The sequence below is a fragment of the Chiloscyllium punctatum genome, chromosome 5, assembly GCF_047496795.1.
Source record: "Chiloscyllium punctatum isolate Juve2018m chromosome 5, sChiPun1.3, whole genome shotgun sequence".
NCBI classification, from domain to species: Eukaryota; Metazoa; Chordata; class Chondrichthyes; order Orectolobiformes; family Hemiscylliidae; genus Chiloscyllium; species Chiloscyllium punctatum.
In genome coordinates, this window is record NC_092743.1 from 36,458,426 (window position 1) to 36,480,235 (window position 21,810).

General features: G+C 40.8%; 1 protein-coding gene across 1 annotated transcript in view; it reads right to left on the reverse strand.

Moving 5' to 3' along the window:
- The window catches only part of scap (SREBF chaperone), a 155,057-nt gene that overhangs the window by 94,076 nt on the left and 39,171 nt on the right, over window positions 1-21,810 (reverse strand). Inside the window, exon 3 of the mRNA XM_072570036.1 lies at window positions 14,174-14,303. Within this exon, the coding sequence (XP_072426137.1) occupies window positions 14,174-14,303 (130 nt within the window). The remainder of the gene's footprint in view (window positions 1-14,173; window positions 14,304-21,810) is intronic.

Consider the following 21,810-nt stretch of genomic DNA (forward strand, 5'->3'; position numbering starts at 1 on the left):
GGACTAGTAATTCTTGTTGCTATAATCATTGTATGTTGTGTGTCAATAACTTGCTTAAATACTGGCTGCCAGATTTTTATGAATAAGTCGGTAACGCCTTTTTCAGCTCTATTTAGTCGGTTATTACGGAATGATAAAAGGAGGGAATGAGATGTTAAAGGGTTAATTTGTTCTGCTGACATCTAAGGAATTGGATGTCCCCAGTTCGGGGCGGGGGGGGGGGGGGGGGGGGTGCTTTTCTGACTTGCAGGCAGGATGTGACAGTCAAATCACACTGTTTTAAGGAATAACCTAATCACACATTATTTCCAGAAACAATCTAATCACTTTACATCGCTTTTGGGTGGCATGTGACTGTGGCAGAAGGTGTCTCTTGCATGCAAGACTGGTTGTGATGTAAAATCCTGTATAAAGGGTGGATGGTTCCCTTGTTCTGGGAGCCTCACTTGACAAGCTGTACAAGCACTGCAAAGAGTGTTAAGTGATCCTCCAAAAGCTTGTATTTGCTGAAATAAAGAGTGGCTGTTCACAGAAGTTGGTATATTACAGTTGCATCAAATGTGTCAGAATCTCAAGAAGGGAACCTAACACTCACAACTGGTCCAAGTCACACTGAAGTATCTCTGCATCTGCTTCACACTTCATTCTCCTAAAGAAGTGGATTATCAACTTGCAAATCCTTGTAACACTAATGACAGTCACTAAGAGTAGGAAAGATTCCTGGTCAATTACACAATGAAAAGAAAGTTGGTGCCTCTGCCATCACTATGTGAAGCATGTACATACACATGTAAAAGTGTATGCTCCCAAGCAATTTGTACTCCCGAAGTGAACTGTAACATACCACCAAGTTTTGACACAGGTTCAGCACAACTTGCCTATTAAAACATGGCTTGGTTTTCTTTTTATGACCTAGCTAACGATGCACTTGCCTTCTGAAATTATTTGTTGCTCTATGCCACCTAGACAAGTGCCTGCTACATCATAAATAACCTCAGTAATCTTCTAACGAAAATGTACTACAGAAACTGACATTTATCTGAAAGTTGACAATTGTCTATCTAAATTGTTCCAGGGCTCCTCAGTTTTAACTACTACCAAGAAATTTGTTCTGCTTTTGCTAATTTAGAAATTATCCTTTTAAATGCATAGTCCAAATAGTTAATGTAAATTGTGAGCAGCAGTGGTTGCAGCACTGTTGGTTGTGGAACATCACTTACCATTTTCTCCCATTCCGAATAACATCACTTTCCTCCCACTATCTGCTTTCTGTCTTGCAGCTAGTTGGCAATCCATTCTGCCACTTACCGACTGACTTCATATTCCTTAACCTTACGCATTAGCCTATAATGGAACACACAACTGAGGATGCACACCTCCTGGACTACTGTCCTTTAACAGCCCATAAAAGTTTAAGGTTAGTGAGGGGAGGCAGTGGCATAGTGGTAATGTTACTTGGGTATTAATCCAGAATCCCATGTTAATATTCTGGGGACATGGGCTTGAGTTCCACAATGGAAGATGGTTAAATTTGAATTCAATAAAAATCTGGAATAATGGCAAACATGTAACTGTTGTCAATTGCTGTAAAAACCTAACTGGTTCATTAATATCTTTCAGCAAAAAAAATCCACCATACTTACTTTGTCTGGCCTATATGTGACTCTATCTGGCATGAATAATAAATGCAGTCTTAACCAACAACACCCACATGCTTTCAACCAATTTTTTAAAAAAATCAAGGAATGATGTTCCCATTTCAAATCCATGTTATTCCTCATTATTATGTTTCTGAATTCTAGGAATATTCTGTTCTCTCCTTTAGTAGGAATGCCATTACTTTTCCTATCACTGATAATCAGAAATCCTGTTCCTCTTTCAAATGCAGAAAGTTCATTAACTGTCCTTAATCAGTCCTTGCCTTTGCTAATGCATGTAAATCCTGTCCCTCAAAATCTCCTCCAGGACAAATCATTTTCTAATGAATTAATAGAAATGAGCAGAAAAGTCTCCACTACATTTTCTCTTGATTCTTTTAAAATTGAGATCTAAACCATCTGGACCAGGGCTTTTATCTTATTTGAGTTTATTGACTTCATTCTCAATGCACTTTTCTCATTACATATTTCATTATTGAATGCCATGTCTATTTCAGGATCACAGAATTATTTCAGCACCAGAAGACTACAGTGTCGATATCAGTTCTCCAAGTGAACATTCGATTTACTCATGAATTAAAATCAGACACATGCTATTTGACAATTGTGCTCTATCATTCAATTAGATCTTGGTTCATCTTATTGTAGCCTCAACTCTACATTCCTACCTACCCCTGGTAACTTCTGACTCCCTTGTTTATCATGACAGGAGCTATTCTCTTCTTTTCTCCCATAATCCTACACAGTGTTCTTTATAAAATAGCATTCTAATTCCCTTCGAAATACCTCAATTCAATATGCTTCCCTTTCATATTCATCTTCCCGAACTCTCATTCTTCTATCCTTCCTGCTTTTTCACAGTGACTCCAGCTGCCCCAGTAAACTTGGAAATTGTGTGCTCAAGCTTCAGAGGCTGGAGACATCTCTTAACACGTGTTCGCCCAAGACTTCTGAAGTTAGCTGAACTCCCTACATGGCCCATGAATTGCAACATGGGCGGCACAGTGGCTCAGTGGTTAGCACTGCTGCCTCACAGCACCAGGGACCCAGGTTTGATTCCAGCCTCAGGCGACTGTCTGTGTGGAGTTTGCACATTCACCCGTGTCTGCGTGGGTTTCCTCTGGGTGCTCCGGTTTCTTCCCACAGTCCAAAGATGTGCAGGTCAGGTGAATTGGCTATGCTAAATTGCCCATACTGTTAGGTACATTAGTCAGGGGGAAATGGGTCACTTTTCGGAGGGTCAGTGTGGACTTGTTGAGCTGAAGGGCCTGTTTCCACACTGTAGGGAATCTACAAAAGTTTTTAGTTGCCCATGTGTCTAATTTATCTCTATTCCCTCTTTTTGTATCTAGTTAGTAGCTTGCTTAAAGTACAAACTTCAATGAATGTCTCTCAACCTGCTCTGTGTTAATACTCTTCTTAATTCCCTTTTTGTAATACTTGACCTGATTGAAGCTTTATTAGTATTGTAGCTCCTGACTGACATGGAACTTCAGGAACAGGGAAATAAAGAGAAAGAAAAATGGAAAGGTAAGATAGGGAAAAAAAAAAGATTGATTTTTGGTTCTCAACTTTAGTTTTGTAAGCACAATTTTTCTTCTTTATTTCAACGTCTACCTCCTTTGTCATCCAAGGAGCCCTAGATATGTATGTTCTAACGTCATCATTTGAGGGAACGAACCCGAACTGTACCCAGACCATTTCTTCTTCAAAAGGTAGTCCATTGTTACTGTTATTCCTGCCAAACTCCCATTTCAGTCAATCCTGCCCAGCTCTGTTCTTGCTCCATTAAAATCCACTCTCCAACAATTAACTTTTCCCACTCTGGATTGTTGCATGTTATTATTTACCATCATCTTGAACCTTACAATACAATGATCACCGTCTCCTAAATGTTCTCCAAGTGACACTTGATCTAATGGACCACATAATTGCCAAGAATCAGGTCCAATAGTGCATCATTTCTTGTTGGACTGGAAACATACTGCTGTAGGAAGCTGTCCTGCATGCAATTCAAAACATTTGTCCCTCACTGCCCCTACACTACATGCATCCCAGTTTATGTTCTGGTAACTATAGCATCTTAGAGTTATACAACACGGAAACAGAACCTTTGGTCCAGCTTTCCTAAAACGATTTAGTCCTATTTGCCAGTACTTGGCCTATATCTCTACTAAACTCGTCCCATTCACATACCCATCCAGATGCCTTTTAAATGTTGTAATTGTACCTGACAAGTTATGCTGCAGCTTTGCAGAACTTCAGTTAGGCCACACTTCGAATATTGCACACAGTTCTGGTCACCACACTACCAGAAGGATGTGGATGCTTTGGAGGGGGTGCAAAAAAGGTTTACCAGAATATTGCCTGGTATGGGGGATTTTAATTATGAAGAAAGGTTGGAGAGACTGTGTCTGTTTTTACTTGTATGCAGGAAGCTGGGGGGGGGGGGCAACCTAATAGAAGTTTATAAGATTTTGAATGGCATGGATAGAGTGGAAAGTAGGAGGCTTTTTCCCCAAGGGTGGAAGGGTCAATTAGTAGGGGGGCCAAGTTCAAGATGCAGTTGGGGGGGGGGGGTGTTGGGATCTGGTGGGGAGTGGAGTTTAAGAGAGACATATGAGGCACGTTTTCCTCACAAAGGGTGGTGACTGCCTGGAATGTGTTGCTCGAGACGGTGGTGGAAGCAGCACTCAAGAAGCAGCTGGACAAATACATGAATGAGGGGGGAATGGAAAGATACAGATCCTGTTCCTGTATTGCACTTTGTTCTTTGCTCCACCTCCATCACCCCCTCTGGCAGCTCATTCCATACACACATCACCCTCTGTGCAAAAAAAGTTGCCCCTCAGGTCATTTAAAAAATTTTCCCCACTAACCTTAAAATTGTGTTTTCCAGTTCTGGACTCCTCTACCCTGGGAAAAAGACCTTGGCTCTTCACCCTATCCATGTCCTCATGATTTTATAAACCTCAATAAAATCATTCCTCAGCCTCCGACACTTCAGGGAAAAAGAATGCCTCAGCCTATTCAGCCTCAGTTTATAGCTCAAACTCTCCAAACCCGGCAATGTTCTTGTAAACCTTTTCTAAACCTTCTCAAATTTAACAACATCTTTCCTAAAGCAGGGAGACCAGAACTGAACACAGTATTCTAAAAGCAGCCTCACCAATGCCCTGTACTGCTGCAACATGATGTCCTAACTCCTATACTCAATGCACTGACCAATGAAAGCAAGCGTTCTCCACAACCTTGTCTACCTGCAACTCTACTTTCAAGGACCTATGAATCGCATCCCAAGGTCTTTTTGTTTGGAAACACTCCCTCAGGCCCTAGTATAATTCTTGCCTTGATTTGCCTTACCAAAATATAACATTTATCTAAATTAAACTCTATCCACTACTCCTTGAGTCTTTGGAGCACCTGATCATGGTCTCAATTTACTCTGACATAACCTTCGTCACTGTCCACTACACCAACAATTTTGGAGACAGCTGCAAATTAACTAGCCATATCTCCTATATTCACATCAAATTATTTATATAAACAACAAAAGTAGCAAACCAAGCAAACTTTGCGGTACATCACTGATTACAGGCTGCCAGTCCGAGAAACAACCTTCTACCATCACTCTCGATCTCGTATATTTAGACCAATTTTGTATCCCATTGGCTAGCTCCCCCAGATTCCTTACGATCTAACCTTGCTTACCAGGAATAGAGGCAGGAAGCCTCCAGGGTGGAGAGACAAATGGGGAGGGGGAGGCGCGCTGGGGAGAAGGTAGTAAAGAGTACAATAGGTGAATGGGAGTGGGGATGGAGGTGATAGGTCAGAGGGGAGGATGAAGCGGACTATCCTTAATCAATCCTAGCCGTTCCAAATGCACATAAATCCTCTCTCTCAGAACCCACTCCAACAACTTAGCCACCGAGGCTCACTAGTCTATCGTTCCTTGGCTTTTCCTTACCACTTTTCTTAAATAATAGCACAGATTAACCAACCTCCAGTCTTCTGGCACCTCACCCATAGCAGTTGATGACACAACGGGTCCATCAATCTCTTCCTTCGCTTCCTACAAAGATACACCTAAGCAGGTCTTGGAGATTCATCTACCCTTCACATGCTTTAACACCATCAGTATCTCCTCTTCTATAATATGAACACTTTCAAGATATCATTATTTATTTCCCCAAGTTCCCTAGTTTTAATGTCCTTCTCCACAGTAAATACGATGTAAAATATTTGTTCGTATCTCACCCATCTCCTCTGGTTCCATACAGACGCCCTCGTTGATCATTAAAGGGCCCTATTCTCTCCCAATTTGGCCTTTTGACCTTAATCTACTTGTAGAATTTCTTAGTTTTGGAAAATAGGGTTAAGGAGGATCCTATTTCATATTTCCTTTTTAACGTGCTAACTCTAGTGTACTCCTACTACCCTGGTACTCTTATACGAATTCATTTGATCCCAGCTATCTGTACCTGACATATGCCTGCTTTTTAATTTCTTGGCCAGAACCTCAATTTCTCTCGTCATCCAGCATTCCCTACACCTCCCAGTCCAGTCCATTGCACTAACAAGAACATTCTGTCTGAACTCTCTTATTTTTGAATGCTTCTCATTTGGAGTTTTAGGTCAGATCTATCCTTTTCCATAACTATTTTAAAATTAATAGAATTATGATCATTTGCCACAAAGTGCTCTCCCTCTGACACCTTAGTCACTTGCCTTGCCTTATTTCCCAACAGGTCAAGCTTTGCTCCTTCCTTCATATGTATATCCATATATTGAATAATGTTTTTTGAACAGATTTAACAAATTCCTCTCCATCCAAGCCCTTAACACTATGACTTTCCCAATCTATGTTTGGGAAGTTAAAATCCTTTACTATTACAACAGTATTATTCTTACAGGTACTCCTATTTATTTTCAATTTTCTGCTGACAATTAGGGGAACCTTTAGTACAATCTCAATAAGGTGATAATCCCTTTCTTATTTTCCAGCTCCACCTATAGAACTTCACTGCATGCCTTCCCAGGAATATCCTCCATGGCTACAACTATTATATTATCCTTAACTAAAACACCCACTTCCCACTCCTCTTTTGCCCCCTCTACAGAGGAACCTCAATTATCCGGCATAAGACTATTTGAATATTGGATTATCTGCCAAAATCACAAGGTTCCAATGCTTGGCTGAACTATGTTATCTGGCATTTGATTAACCGAACAAAATATTCCCTGCCCATGTCCTTCAGATAGTCGAGGTTCCTCTGTATATCCCAAAACATTAAGCGGTCAGTCCTATCACTCTCTGAGCAATGTTTCTGCAATAGCTATGATATCCCAATCCCACGCTCCCAACCATACCCTAAATTCTTTTACCTTATCTGTCAGGCTTCTTGTATTGAAATCAATGTAGTTTAATTTATCAATCTTATCTCATTCTCTACCGTGCTCTTGCCTGTCTTGACTATTTAACTTGCTCCCTCTATCTGCTATACCAGCCTCAGACCCATTTTTTTTTCTCTTCATCTCTTTGAACTATGTAACCTATTTGAAATAAATCAGCCTTCTTTTCAAGAAAATGTCAATATTTAAATCAACCAGAGGTGTATGTGGGAGCACATTAGTCTGTTACTTTCAAGTTTCCCATCGTTTACAGTTAATGTTTTTTATTATGGTAGACTTTCTGGGAAAGTGAATAATAATTATTTGAAAACTTACATGTGTCTAATAGTTTATTTGGTAAATATATAGCATGCTGTTGCAATGACACAAGCAGAACAGGAATATAATAGTTTAAGAAGGACCTTTAGTCCTCAGGGGTTGCCTCTTTATTCAATGAAAATGTAGTTAATCTGCAGACTAATTCATATTCCAAGCTCATCTTCTGAACTTAGTTTGCGTTAATGGATTGTTTTTTTCCCAGCAAGTGGCAACAGTGCAACTGATTTTTACATACCTGGAATAACAACTGAGACTGAAAAATACTAATTACTACCTAATGATCTTCTAGATGTGAGCCAGATGAGACTTCAGCCTATAGTCAACACAATATACTACTCAAAAGGCAATGCAGGCAGCAGGGTTCACAAATCAAGGACACCATGTATGGAAGTCAAGTGTTTGTTATATTCATTATCCAATTCGGGTCAGGATCACGGAAGAAAACTGGACCAGTCAGCATATTGCACTTTATGAGAATGATTTCAGGGATGACACACTTCACTTACATGAAATTATTGGAGAATATGCGACTCTTTTTCATGAAGATGAAGAGGACATTTTTGCCCGAAGAGAGGTAGGAATGGTAAAAGCAGAAATCCGCATAACATTTTTAAAATTTTAAATTTGAACTTGCAAAACCAAGACATACAAAGCTATGGGTCAAGTGCTGGAAAATGGGGTTGGAATAGTCAGATAACTGTTTTTGATTGGCATTGATGTGTGAAGGGTACTTTTCAGAGTTCTATGATTCTATTGGATTTAGTTTTCAAACTCACAATCGGACTGCAAATTGAATAGGGAGAAACCATTCCTACTCAAAGGATTAAGAACCAGAGGGCACAGTTTATGATCGGATAAACATACCTTCACACTGAATAGTTTGAGGATGGATTAATTGCCTGGATTTTTGTTGGAGGCAAGTTCAACTGAGGCAATCAAGAGGAGATTGTGATTTTCTTCAAATCACCCAATGTATAGGATTACAGGGAAAAGGCAGCAGTTTGAAACTATTTTAAAACATAGTTAGTGCAGACACAGTGGTCAATGGTCTTCTGAATCATTAATTTGTGATTCTGAGAACTGTATTAGAACAAAGCTGAAATTAATAGTGTGCAACTACTTTAATGGTATTCCGTACGTTTTTAACTAAAAATGTTTGTTTTCCTCTACGTCTATATGGAAAGGTATTGGTGGTAGAAACAGAAATTGTTTTTATATTGAAAAATATTTGGATACACATTTAAACCGCTTTAATCTACAGGATGACAAAACAAGTGCTGGAAAATGAGATTAGATGAGATAACTATTTGTTGGCTGGCAGAGGCAGAGTCAAAGTTTACTTTTGTTCAACCTTTTAAAACTTGTGTTGGCTGTAACACTATTATATTGCCAACACTTTAATTACTGTTTCTCAAGTTGGATTTTTCTACAACACAGGGTTGTACAAGAACACAACCGTCATGTTATAGAAGAACTACCTGTAAAGGAAGCTACAATGATATGAGGAACAAACTGGTTATAATAAGTTGGAGAATGTTATTTAAAGGAAGGACAGTAGATTGGTAAATACAGACATTTAAACAGCACACTAAGGAACAACAATTATTCATTCCTGTATCACACTAAAATAAACAGAGAAAAGTGGTTTGACAATGGCTAACAAAAAGGAAATTAATAGTAATATTAGACCAAGGCATAAAAATTGGTCAAAACCAGTAGCAGATCGGAGTGTGGGAGCTGATTTTAGTGAAGGATGACAAAGAAATTGAACAAGAGGGGGAGAATAGAGTACAGGATAAGCTCGTGTTGAACAGACAAAACAGAGTTAAACGCTCCTATTGGTATGTAAAGAGAAAAAGACAAATGTAAGCCCCTAACAGTCAGTAACAGGGAAATGGGGAACAAAGAGATGACAAACCAATTAAATGCATTCTTTGGTTTTGCTTTCACGAAGCAGAATACAGTAACGTTCCAAAAATGTTGGTGAACACAACTCTACTCGGAGGGAGGAACTGAAATAAATCAGGATGAGTAGGAAAATTGTGTTGGGGAAATTGATGTGATTCAAGGCTAATATATCCCCAGGGTTTGATAATCTACATCTGTAAATGCTCAAGGAAGTGGACCTACTAGATACTTTGTAACACCACAATACAGTGGAGCAGGAATTTAGCCATTCAGCCCATCGAGTCTGCTCTGCCATTCAATCATGGCTGATAAGTTTTTCAAACCCATTTTCTTGCTTTTTCCCCATAACCTTTGATAATTTGGCAATCAAGAACTTATCTATCTCGGTTTTAAATATACTCAACAACCTGGCCTCCACGGACTTCTGTGGCAATGAATTCCATAGATTCACAACTCTCTAGCTGAAGAAGTTTCTCGTTACCTCTGTTCTTTTCTTGACTTTAAGGCTGTTGCCTCGGGTCCTCATTTCTCCTGCCAATATCTTCCCAAATGTGATATTAAAGAGTTAATTTGCTCTGCTGACCTGCAAGAAATTGAATGCCCTGGGGGGGGTAAGGTGGTATGCCTTTGTCTATTAGGTGGAATGTGGGAGGTTTACATGGTTACTCCCTTGCCATTCAGGGAAGATTTACATTGATTTCTGAATAGGGGATGAAAACAATAAGAACATTATAGTTGGGATTCTGACTACTCCCTGTAGTTAACAAAATACAATTCATACCAGATCTGACTTGCATTCCACTGTCTCTGGAGGTGAGGTGGTCACTGCATTGTATTCTGAGTGGCATGTGACTGTGAGGAAATGACAGGGGGTTGTATTGTGGGCATTACCAACTGTGATGTAAAGATTTTGTATAAAGGAAGGACTGCTTCCTTTGTTCAGAGAGAGCTTTTGCCACGATCCCGTAAGCCGTGCAAGGTTAGAGGTTTCTCCAAAGCTTGTACTGTACTGTGCTTAATAAACTTGTTCACAGAAGTTGGCGCATTGCAGTTGCACCAAGTGTGTAAGGCCCTCAGGAAAAATAATTCAACACCAATGTCCACTCTGCCCAGGCCTTTCAGTATTCTCCAAGTTTCAATCAGATCCCCCTAATCCTTTTAACTCCATCAAGTATAGTCCCAGAGTCCTCATATGTTAAGCTTTTCATTCCCGAGATTATTCTTGTAAACCTCCTTTGGACCCACTCCATGACCAGTACATCGTTCTAAAGTATGGGATCCAAAATTGCTCACAATACTCTAAATGTGTTCTGACCAGATGTTTTTAAAGCCTTACAAGTATATCCATGCTTTTATATTCTAGTCCTCCAAAGATGAATGATAACATTGAATTTGCCTTCCTAACTACCAACTCAACTTACACGTTTACCCTTGAGAATCCTGGACTATAACTCCCAAGTCCCTTTACACTTCAGATTTCTAAATTTTCTCCCCATTTAGAAAATAGTCCATACCTCTATTCCTCTTAGCGAAGTGGATGACCTCACACTCTCTCAAATTGTATTCCATCTGTCACTTCTTCACCCACGCTCTAAAGTGTCTAAATCTTTCTGCACCCTCCCTGCCTTCTCAATACTACCAGACCCTCCACATATCTTTGAATCAAATGCAAACGTAGCCAGAATAATCATCCAAATCATTAAAGTATAAAGTGAAAAGTTGTGCTCGCAATACTGACCCTTGTGGAACAGCACTAGTCACTAGCTTCCATCCTGAGAAGGACCCTTTTTATTCCCCCACTCTGTCTTCTGCCAGACAGCCAATCTTCTGTCCATGCTAATAACTTATGCCTTAACACCATGGATCCTCATCTTATTTGCATTTAGTGGTCATCTATCAATATTCTATTGACTTGGAAAATTTCTATGACTGGAGGTTATCTAATAAAGCCCTACTAAAAAAGGGCCAGAGAGAAAACAGAATTATAAACCAGTGCGCCTGATACTGACAGAGTCCATCATAAAAGGTTTAATAGCAGAGCACTTAGGAAACAATGACAGAGTTAGACAAAGTCAGCACGGACTCACAAAATGGAAATCACACTTAATAAGGTCCAGCATAAGAGAGGAGGTTGTAAAATTAAAACACATTGGTTTGTAGTAGTTACTGACATGGACAGAAAACCAGTTGGCAGGCAGAAAAGAGTGGGAATAAACAGGTCTTTTACGGAGTTGCAGGCCATGATTAGTGGAGTATCACAGGGATCAGTCCTTGGATCACAGCAATTCACAATATATATTAATGATTTACATGTGAGAACGAAATGTAATATTTCCAAACGTGCAGTCAACACAAGGTGAGCTGTGAGGAGGATGCAGAGATGCTTCAGTGTGATTTGGACAAGTTGAGTGAATGAGCATGAGGATGGCAGATCAAGTATAAAATGGATATATGTAAGATTGAGCAATAGATTGGGAGAAGAGGTGTAACAAGACCCAAATGATCCTCGAACATCAGACAATGGAAGTAAATATGAAGGTGAGCAAGCTGTGAAGGAGGCATATGGCAAGTAGGGTTTGATAGTGAGGGAATTCTAGCGATGTCTTTCTGCAATTGCACAGGATCTTGGTGAGACCACACCTGAAGCGGTGTCCAATTTTGGTCTCCTTATCTGAGTAAGGACATTCTGGCTGTCGAGAGATGCAGCAAAGGTTTACTAGATTGATTCCTGGGATGGCAGAACTGACATAAGGAGGAGGACTAGATCAGTTGGGAGCATATTCACTGGAGTTCAGAAGAATTAGGGCAGGGTCTCATGGAAACCTATAAAATTTATTGGAAATGACAGGGTAAACTCAGGAAGGATATTCCTGATGAATGGGGATTGCAGAAGCAGTCTAAGAATACAGGCCAGGCCACTTAGGACTGAGATGAAGAGAGATATTTGCACCCAGAGTGATGAGCCTGTGGAATTTTCTGCGACAGTAAGCAGTTGAGGCAAAAATACTGAACGTTTTCAGGAAGGAGCTAGATATTGTTCTTCAGGGTAAAGGGATCAAGGTTATTGTGAGAAAATGGGAGCAGAGTATTTAGTTGAATGATAAGTTATGATCATAGTAATTGGCAGAAGGCTCAAAAAGTACAAATGGTCTTCTTCTGCTCTTATCTTCTACATTTATAAGTAGCAAACAATTTGCACACAACAACTACAGCTCCAATAAATAAACATTTGGCAACAGTTTTTTTCTAAGATGCAGATTGAGGGATAAATATTAGCCACGGCACTGGTGATAACTCCTGTTCTTTCAAAAATATTAACAATTATCAATTTCTCCTAAAACCCAGAATTTCCATAAATTCAATTTTGATTGTCTCTTCAAATGGTGCTGGTGGCAATGAGGAGGATTTGAGGGAAGCTCCATTGTGTTACTTAACATATGCTCGACAGGTCAATATTTAAGAGTGGAAATTAACCAGAGCAGCAAAAATAATAATGGCGAGTCTTGAGTCAGCATTAGATACTGAATCCACATACTCTGCATTCTTTTGGTATGAGCATCGAAAACCTGTACTAACAGCCTCCACATATTCGAGAAAAATATAAATGCACACAAGTGATATAGGTGCCATTTCTTCATTAAAGTTATATCTATAGCATCAAAACTAATAGCACTGAAATAGCCAAACTTTGTAGCTATTGAGTTAGAACAATTGAAAGCTGAAGAGAAAAACAAAGAAAGGGCAATCTAGCTAGAAATTGTGAAACTGGAAAGTATCTGCAGAAGAAACAGCGATGCAGGTAGCAAGACAGTCAGAGGAACAGGGATTGTAGAATACCCCCAACCTGAGTATATCCTTTCAAATTGGCAGCAGTGCAATAATATGGTCCTGGGATCACACAACACTAACACTGGACCAAATGAGATTTCATAACAGTAAGTCAAACATGGGCATCAAAACCTCTTGCTGCCACCATTTAGCTCTTTCCCCCAGCATATGACACTATCCCTCTCTGCTAAATACCACTTAGGAAAACTACTGAACAACTGCAGACTGCATGCTCATTTTGGTGGAAGACTGATCATCTCCAAGAGTGCTTTGATAACCCAACCACTGGCCAAGCTTGTTGACTCCTGAAGGTCAGATCTGCCAGACTGACTTTGCGGCAGACAATGAGAAAATAAACAACATAAGGGAAAACAAACTTTAGAAACTTGACAAATGTTTATTTTTGCATGTTTGTAACAGTGCATAATTTATATTTAGGCAGTGTCTGATGACACCCGCAAGTGCACTAATCTGGAAACCTGAACATGCACAATTCCAGCCCCGCTACGTCATCACATTAAATTTGGATGTCACCATATGTAAGAGCTGCACTGCATATGCAGGAAGAGAGGAATAGAGCTCCATTCCCCCACCCTACCCTACTCAAACCCCTCTAACTCACAGGGCTAATACTTGAACCATCACTCTCCCAATTCTCCGGTTCCATTCCCTCCCACGCACCCCATTCCAGCCACATATCCGATTCACAGCCGCATCCTGTTTAAATCCAAACCCACTTACACGCAGGTTTGCAAATTTAAATGGTGCATAACATGCTTTCACCAGTGTCAGCAATTGCAGCCAATTAATATACTGTGTCAATATAATGATATTTGTTCAACATGGCTTAAAATGATACACCTGTTATGTGACAAGTGATCATCTGAAATTACTTTTACCCTCATGGACAAATTTGTAATCACTAATCACATCGGGTTTAAATAGCTGAAAATTCTCTTTCTGGGTATAACATTATATGTTACCCTGAAATGATAACAAGTTCCCTTTGGAGATTTAATAATCAAGCAGCTGAACAGTTCAAAACTTACCCAATCTGGCCTGTCACTCTGATCAGTGTGTTGCAGATTTGGTTCAAGTGGGGGTACAGAATAATCCTTCACTGGTGTAGTGAACTCCACAGGCCCTGTCCCTGGCAGAGGTAGCTTTAATAAAGGATAACTATGACAAATCAAAGCAAACAAAACATTAAGTACACAAAGCCCAGAAATGTATAAGAGTGCTTCACTATTATTTTTGCCATATCTTCATAAATACCGTATTATCAAAATATTAACTGACCTACCACACGATATCCACAATATTTGATATTTCCCAAGGTCAAAACACCACAGCACAATCTTAAGGCATCTATCTATACGCTGCATGAGGACTAAAAATAATCCTGTATTTCACCTCACTTTTTTTGATGTGCAATACTGAGAAGCAGTTACACTCTTGCATTTCTGATCCAAAAGTGGTCCACCTTAAATACTGACACAGCAAATCACTTCTAAAATTGTCTTTAAGCACTTAAATAAAAAAAAATTATTTACAGTCCTATTTCAGAGAAACAGTAATATTTTCCACTTTTGTTCAAAATTGTACTGCCCTGTACATACCATTTCCAAATAAAATTGTATTGAAATATATTCAGTTGGGTACAAACACAAATCATTGTACTAAAAGCCTGTAAAATACTCAAAATTAAACAAAATTGATAATATATTCTGTAGCTTGTATTTCTAATTCAAACTAGCTATCTTCTGCCATCCATTATGATAAACAATTACTCTGTACATACAGTGCAAAATACTATCTGCGGAAATAACCCAAATTGCTAAGTAAAAAACATATACATCCCAAACTAACGTAACTCGGAGGATGTTATGTAGTCTGCGAGGTTACAAGTGAGTTAATAACATAATTACAACTTACATTTCACAGGAACCTCAATCTAAATTTGATACTGAAACACAGAAGCAGATAACAGTACAGACAACTAAAAGCCTGGTCAAGGAGGTGAGGTTTAAGGGGCATCTTACAAAGAGATGCCCAAAGATTTAGGACCAGAGCTCAGACCTTGTTATTGGAAGACATTGACATCAACAATGCAACCATTAAAATTATAATTATCATTTACTCAACTTCTCTCATCTTTGCCTGTAACAATCTCCTTGTTCACCTACTCTTTTCATATCTCTCTCCATCAACCCAACCTCATATTCAGCATAAATACCACACTTTCCTAGCTGCTAACAGTTTTGAAGAAGTGTCACCTGACTCGAAACATTAACTGTGCTTTCTTTCCACAGAGTAAACAATGGTATTTACATGATTCACACTAGAAAAAGACCTCCTCATCGAGGTACAGGCTACTAGGCTAGATGGGATTGGGGTTCACAAAAAGGTCGTGTTGGGAATTCTGGAAACTGTAAAAATAGACAAGTCCCCTGGGCTGGATGGGATTTATCCTAAGATTCTCTAGGAACCCAGGGAAAAGATTGCTGAGCCTTTGGCTTTGATCTTTACGTCGTCATTGTCTACAGGAATAGTGCCAGAAAACTGGAGGATAGCAAATGGTGTTCCCTTGTTCATGAAGGGGAGTAGAGACAACCCTGGAAATTAGAGACCAGTGAGCTTTACTTCTGTTGTGGGTAAAGTGTTGGAAAGGGTTGAAAGAGATAGGATTTATAATAATCTAGAAAGGAATAAGTTGATTAGAGATAGTCAACACGGTTTTGTGAAGAGTGGGTCGTGCCTCACAAACCTTTTGGATTTCAGTAAGACAGTTAATAAGGTTCTCCACGGCAGGCTATTGCACAAAATATGGAGGCATGTGATTGAGGGTGATTTCGTGGTTTGGCTCAGGAATGGACTAGCTGAAAAAAGACAGAGGGTGGTGGTTAATGGGAAATATTTATCCTGGAGTTCAGTTACTAGTGATGTACCACAAGGATGTGTTTTGAGTCCACTGTTTGCCATTTTTATAAATGACCTGGATGAGGGCATAGAAAGATGGGTTAGTAAATTTACAGATGACACCAAGGTTGGTAGAGTTGTGGATAGGGACGATGTTGTAGGTTACAAAGAGACGTAGATAAGCTGCAGAGCTAGGTCGAGAGGTGGCAAATGGAGTTCAATGAAGGAGCAACAGGAATGCAGAGTACTGGGCTAATAGTAAGGTTGATGAGCAGAGAGATCTCAGGGTCCAGGTACATATCCTTGAAAGTTGCTACTCAGGTTGATAGGGTTGTTAAGAAGGTAAAAACAATGACTGCAGATGCTGGAAACCAGAATCTGGATTAGTGGTGCTGGAAGAGCACAGCAGTTCAGGCAGCATCCAAGTAGCTTCGAAATCGATGTTTCGGGCAAAAGCCCTTCATCAGGAACAAAGGCAGTGAGCCTGAAGCGTGGAGAGATAAGCTAGAGGAGGGTGGGGGTGGGGAGAAAGTAGCTTAGAGTACAATGGGTGAGTGGGGGAGGGGATGAAGGTGATAGGTCAAGGAGAGGGTGGAGTGGATAGGTGGAAAAGAAGATAGGCAGGTAGGACAAGTCTGGAGAAGTCAAGGGGACAGTTACTGAGCTGGAAGTTTAGAGCTAGGGTGAGGTGGGGGAAGGGGAAATGAGGAAACTGTTGAAGTTCACATTGATGCCCGAGACGGAAGATGAGGCGTTCTTCCTCCAGGCGTCTGGTGGTGAGGGAGCGGCGGTGAAGGAGGCCCAGGACCTCCATGTCCTCGGCAGAGTGGGAGGGGGAGTTGAAATATTGGGCCACGGGGCGGTGTGGTTGATTGGTGTGGGTGGCCCGGAGATGTTCCCTAAAGCGCTCTGCTAGGAGGCGCGCAGTCTCCCCAATGTAGAGAAGACCGCATCGGGAGCAACGGATACAATAAATGATATTAGTGGATGTGCAAGTAAAAACTTTGATGGATGTGGAAGGCTCCTTTAGGGCCTTGGATAGAGGTGAGGGAGGTGGTGTGGGCGCAGGTTTTACAGTTCCTACAGTGGCAGGGGAAAGTGCCAGGATTGGAGGGTGGGTTGTTTGGGAGCGTGGACCTGACCAGGTAGTCGCGGAGGGAACGGTCTTTGCGGAAGGCGGAAAGGGGTGGGGAGGGAAATATATCCCTGGTAGTGGGTTCTGTTTGGAGGTGGCGGAAATGTCGGCGGATGATTTGGTTTATGCAAAGGTTGGTAGGGTGGAAGGTGAGCACCAGGGGCGTTCTGTCCTTGTTACGGTTGGAGTGGTGGGGTCTGAGGGCGGAGGTGCGGGATGTAGACGAGATGCATTGGAGCGCATCTTTAACCACGTGGGAAGGGAAATTGCGGTCTCTAAAGAAGGAGGCCATCTGGTGTGTTCTGTGGTGGAACTGGTCCTCCGGGGAGCAGATCCGGCGGAGGCGGAGGAATTGGGAATACGGGATGGCATTTTTGCAAGAGGTAGGGTGGGAAGAAGTGTAATCCAGGTAGCTGTGGGAGTCGGTGGGCTTGTAAAAAATGTCAGTATCAAGTCGGTCGTCATTAATGGAGATGGCGAGGTCCAGGAAGCGGAGGGAGGTGTCAGAGATGGTCCAGGTAAATTTAAGGTCAGGGTGGAATGTGTTGGTGAAGTTGATGAATTGCTCAACCTCCTCGCGGGAGCACGAGGTGGCGCCAATGCAGTCATCAATGTAGCAGAGGAAGAGATGGGGAGTGGTGCCGGTGTAATTACGGAAGATCAACTGCTCTACGTAGCCAACAAAGAGACAGGCATAAGGCATATGGCATGTTAGCTTTTACTGGTAGAGTGATTGAGTTTCAGAGCTATGAGGTCATGCTGCAGCTGTACAAAACACTGGTGTGGCCACATTTGGATTATTGCATACAGTTCTGGTCACCACATTAGAGGAAGGAAGTGGAAGCTTTGGAAAGGGTTCAGAGGAGACTTACTAGGATGTTACCTGGTATGGAGGGAAGGTCTTATGGTGAAATGCTGAGAGACTTGAGGCTGTTTTCCTTATAGAAAAGGTTGGGAGTTGACTTAATTGAAACATAAGATAATCAGAGAGTTGGATATGTTGGACAGTGAGAGCCTTTTTCTTCAGATGGCCATGATTAGCACAAGGGGACATAGCTATAAACTGAGGTGTGAGAAATATAGACAGATATCAGAGGTAGTTTCTTTAGTTTCTTTACTCAGAGGGTAGTAGGGACATGGAACACACTGCCTGCAACAGTAGTAGACTCGCCAGCTTTAAGGGCATTTAAATGATTATTGGATAGGCATATGGATGAGAATGGAATAGTGTGGGTTAGATGGGCTCCAGATTGGTTTCACAGTTCAGCACAACATCGATGGTTGAAGGGCCTGTACTGCGCTGTAATGTTCTATGGCCTAGTAATATTTTCACAAGGCTATTAATCCAGAGACGCAGGTAATGTCCTGGGGACCTAGGTTGAAATCCTGCCACAGCAGATGGTGGAATTTGAATTCAATAATAAAAAAAGTCTGGAATTACGAGTCTAATGGTGACCATGACACCATTGCCAAGAGTTGGAAAAAACCCATCTGGTTCACTAAAGGCCTTTAAGGAGGGAGACTGCCATCCTTACCTGGTCTGGTCGACATCTGACTCCAGACCAATGTGGTCCACACAAGCAGTCCCTGGGCAATTAGGGATGGGCAATAAATACTGGCCTGGCCAGTGATGTCCTCATTTTATGAATGAATTGAAATAATATACTACCAGACTTCCTGAGTTTCGCCAGTATTTTCTGTTTTTGCATTAAAATAAGAATGTGCAAGAGGAAGCACTGCAAGAACAAAGAGAATAAAGGAGATTGTGTGAAGTTTCAGAGTGAGATCTGAAAACAGGTCAGAGATTTTAGTCCTAACACGTTATTAGACTGAACAGCAGACCTGAACGTTTGAAAACAGGGTTTTGGATGAGCCCAAGATTTTGTTGGTTGAAGATCTGAGATCAACTTGGACAGCACTGGAACAGTCAAGTTTCAAGGTAAAAATAACATTGATGAAGAACTTTGCAGATGAACTAAAAAGGAGCAGAGCAAGGTAACATCATAATAATGTTATAAATGTGTAAGCAGACAGGTCTTCAGGATGGACAGGAAAATAGGATGGAAGTTCATGTTGGGGTCAAATATAATTTGAAAGTCAAACAGTTTGCTTCAGCCTCCAGGGCAAGTGACATGGTCTGAAGACATGGTTTTCATTTGCAACTCTGCAATATTTTTGATTTGTATTGCACTCATCAAAAATCTTCAATGACAGGATGCAAGACCGTTCTCTAATATACAATAAGCATTAATGTGCAGCAGCCTCAATTGTAGCATGATCTGACAGTCAAATATATTTTACCAACGTGGTCTAATTTCTTACAGAACTAGTGGCAAAGTTTCATTCCCCTCACCAATGACTTATCTGATTGAGATTAAAAATTTAGAAACAATGGGTTGAATCTTCTAGCCTCATAAAGGTAGATAAAGGCATTAACTGGGAGGAAACATGAAGATTAGGGTTTTGGGCTAATAAGTTTCCACTTCTCAATGATTTGCTATAGCCAAGTGAACAACATAAGAAATTAGCTTCCCAGCAGCAACAGATAGTTGATAACTCAATTACGAGCCTATTCAGGGGGATGGAAGAATCCATTGATTTCTTGGTGATGGAACAACCCAGCAGTTGCTGGGCTTACCCATTCCATAGAGACCGTCACAGGTAGCAAGATCATCAAAGCAGGAAACGCCATGCTAAACGAGACAGAGAATGAACATTAATGGCCCAAGTATTTCCTGGGGTGGGGCTTTCCCTCTGCTCCATGGAGCCCACCAGCTTCAAGTCGCAACAGATTTGAATTTTATGCAGATCTGGAAGAACGTCTCCGTTTGGAGACTCATGCTCCCTTTACTTTTGCAGCAGTACCCACCTCTCATTATTCAAATCTCTGGTGCCATATTGAAGGACTATCATATTGTGAAAGGTGGATGTTGTCTTTAAGCCAAGATATAAGATTCAAAGCACTAAGTGAATAAGTGGGGAGTTCTCCCGATATTATTGACTTCATTTGTCAAAACTTCATTACTGTAAAATATTTTAATGAAGTACTAAGGTTATGAAAGCCCCAAAGTAAGTCAAGCTTATTTTATTTTCTTTTGTTCTTTGATCGGGATGGCTGAGACTTATTTCATATTCAAATGCATATAGCTAGTAAAAATGCTTTACATCCCAAAAACTTTATAAATTCCAAAGTGTCATATAGTGTTATGTCCTTCCCTCCCATCTCCGAGATTACAAATTTTAGTTGGTTACTTGCTTCTGTACGATGACTGGAACGTCAAATTTCCACTGAAAACTCAAACTTTCCAGCAAGTAGGCACACATTAATACCACAGTTCTGGAGCTGTATCAGTTTCAGATGAATACAATCATACGATTGTATCCATCTATTGTCACTCCCACTTCAGTGCTCCTTTCTCCATTTTCTATTGCATTTGACAATCTGGAATTTGTCAGAATTACAACTTGATCTTTGTACACTCGATCATGGCTGTTTTCCCTGCTCTGACTTTGTATACAGAGATAAATCCATAATTTAATAAAGGGTAAAGGCTGTATCTTTTTGATTATGGATTGAAATGGGGAGAAAATAAACTGCTTTAAAACCGAGAATTTTGGATAGGCTTTCCTCACTTTTTAAAAGTATGGCATCAGATACTTAGCTTATACTACTGTTTTTTCAAGCAATAAAGGTGGTCACTAGAAGTTATGACAGACAAATTAGATTTAGGGGTGTGTACAAGATTTGGCCAGCAACAAGTAGCTGATCGGTTTGTGGAATGGTGACCAGTTATTGGTGGCAAAGGTCTTGCACCTTCCAGCAACTATGTGACATTTTGCCAAGTAGCTGAACAGCTTGCGTGCGCGCATGTTTGGTCAAAAGCCACTGGACCGCTAGACAGGAAGGAACTGTTCTTTCCTCTGCAAGCCTGGAGAAAGCCAGTTCATTTTCCTCCATCAGTTGCTGTAATTTATAGCCATTAACCAATGAATCAGAGACATTACTGTATAAGTATGAATTAGCAAGTGCAAGTACCTGGGGAAAGAAGGTCACGGAACAGCAGGTCCCTACAAACCAAATGGATCATCTCAGGTAAGCCACTGGAACATGGACCGCTGAACTGCATTCCTAGTGTTTCTTTCTGCGTCCTGGGTGGAGATGGGGAGATGTTTCATAAGGGGATAGAGTTCTACTTAGTTGCAATTGTATACTTGTAACTAAAATCTATTTGTACTGAGTAATTTTTTGGGCAACTTTTTCACAGAGGGTGGTACGTATATGGAATGAGTTGCCAGAGGATGTGGTGGAGGCTGGTACAATTGCAACATTTAAGAGGCATTTGGATGAGTACATGAATAGGAAGGTTTGGAGGGATACGGGCCGGGTGCTGGCAGGTGGGACTAGATTGGGTTGGGATATCTGGTCGGCATGGACTGGTCGGACCGAAGGGTCTGTTTCCATGCTATACATCTCTATGACTCGACAGAAACCTAGTCTCTGCTTTCTGTCAACCTGGGTCTAAAGACAACTAAATTGGGAATCTTGCAGATTTACATCATCTTCTCATTTTGTGGTAATTCTGAAATAGCAGAACTTAATTTCCAGCTTGCTATCCCAGTGAGATGCAACAC